General features: G+C 40.4%; 1 protein-coding gene across 1 annotated transcript in view; it reads right to left on the reverse strand.

Annotated features, from left to right (window-relative positions):
• LOC101860711 (protein unc-79 homolog) overlaps positions 1-2,111 on the reverse strand; it is a gene marked incomplete in the record, with an annotated part of 74,225 nt that overhangs the window by 29,210 nt on the left and 42,904 nt on the right. The window contains 2 exon segments of the mRNA XM_035973512.1: positions 718-862; positions 1,872-2,054. Coding sequence (XP_035829405.1) covers positions 718-862; positions 1,872-2,054 — 328 coding nt within the window.

Genomic DNA, 2,111 nt, shown 5'->3' on the forward strand with positions numbered 1-2,111 from the left:
AGTTATCAGAACTAGTTCTCCTCCAAAAATTTTAAAGAAAAGTAAAAAAGTTACAGAGAATCACAGTGCACGGTTGTGTCTACTTGTATATGCAGGGAAAGGGAGAGAGATAAAGAAAAATACAGAGATAAGAGAAAGAGAGAAAGTTTATTAAGTCATATAGCAACAGGCAAATTTGAAAGAAAAAGTTTATTACAGTCGTATAGAACAGGCAAATTTCTCACAGTGGTAGCCATTATCATTGTCAAGTCAGTTCGTAAATAAATATTTGTATCATATTAAGTCATTGAGAGGCACTATGAGTAAAACTATACAGCCAAAAGAAGCACATTGCAAAAATGAAAGGGAAGAGTAACCTACGAGTAAACGACAGTCCCAGTCACAAACCTCTGCAATAGAAACAGATCTGCGAGCTGCAGAGACAAACACATTTTCAGGTGACAAAGATAAAATAATCTTTGGGCTACACTGCCGGAAGCAGACACAGCATCTTTTTCTTCATTTTGGCGCCAAAATCAGTTACCCTACTTGTGTGAAAAAATCAAAGTGAGACTGAGACTAGTTTTTTAAATAAATTTGAATTCAAATTTCAGAAGAACTCTAATTTTCAATGGTTATGCTGGCAAAAACACTCATTTTCTCCAAACTGCAGTGAATTTTTAAAAAAAGTGTTTTGACAGCTTTCTGCAGGCTATGGAATTAAAACATTTATAACACCTTTGCTCCTGTGGACCGTCGGTGTCGGAGGCGGGAAGCCATCTTCTGTCTTCTTGCAGCGGTGATGTTGAGCGTCAATGGTGTTGATGACCAGCTGGACCAGGCTCTGGATGATGGCTGAGCGGGGTGAGGTGCTGATTTGGTACTGGGGAACAAGAAACAATTTGTTCTTAGAGTCTTTCAAATTGTTCTGGTTGATCAGGGTGAAATGTAGTAGTAAAATTATGCTCACATTTTTATAAACCTGCCCAGCCTGACAATTGGGTCTCTTGTTTTTGTTTTATTTTGTGTTTTACGGCGCTCGCAACAACATAAGGTCACGAGCGTGGCCCCTTGTTTGGTTTTGACTCTGATGGAGCTCTGCTGCCCTAAGGCACAGCAATGTTTCAAACAAAATTGGGGGTTTTTGTTTCTACTTGTTTATTACACTTGTCTTGCCCATATCCTTGTTGTGTGAGAGGCAGCCTGAAGTATTTGCAGCCCCTACAGTTGTTTTCAAAGTGATGTGACGCACCTACATTTGCTCACAACCTTGTTTAGAAGCATTCATAATTTTAGACAGGCTAAGCGTAAAAAATGTTTTATATTTTTTTCTCAAAATCAGGAAACATGCAGATACATTGTTCCACCTTTGGATGGCAGAGCTGTGCATAGTATAAAATGTCCAAACTAAACATGCATTTAGCTCAGCTGATTTAATACTGGACTGTTGTGTGGGTGGCTCTGGTTCAAATCCCTATTGGGGTGATCTTAAGCTTGGATTGTTTGCAGGCGTTTTCAAAGTTTTCTAGACTCTATCCACTTGGTTATATCAGAGATGCATGTTTAACTCAGAGATCCGGCCTCTTGAATAACCTAACAACATTGAAAGGGGCGTGGAACCTACACAACAACTACTACCACTGCTAAATGTAAGGTGTGCTAACAAAATGAGTTAATTCTCACAATCCCCGAAAGGAGATATCAATATTTGTACATTTTCAAATTATATCGTTTCATTTTCTTCAGGTTTAACATGCCTTTTATCATTTCATACTAGTAAATTATACCAATTTGACATATAAATTTGACATACCCATGTCTGTGCTGCTAAAAAAATTAAGAAGTAACCCATTATGTCAGCACGGCACGTCTCAGCAATGTTCTAGGTGTACCTTATACAGAATAACCAGCAGGGACTTGAGCCAGGAGACGCGGGTGTGGGGCTCGAGGTACCACAGCGTGTAGGTGGCCGGCTGGTTGTCAGAGGCGTAACGCTGCGGGGAGGGGCAGTACTGCAGCACCAACAGCGTGATGGACAGGATCACATAGCCCAGCTTGAAGTTTCGATCCAGAACCTTCCACGTGGGGAATAACAGAGAGGGTCATGGGTGGTTTGTAGTGAAATGTTGGTG

This window comes from Aplysia californica, unplaced genomic scaffold, assembly GCF_000002075.1.
Source record: "Aplysia californica isolate F4 #8 unplaced genomic scaffold, AplCal3.0 scaffold01336, whole genome shotgun sequence".
In the NCBI taxonomy this organism is placed as follows: Eukaryota; Metazoa; Mollusca; class Gastropoda; order Aplysiida; family Aplysiidae; genus Aplysia; species Aplysia californica.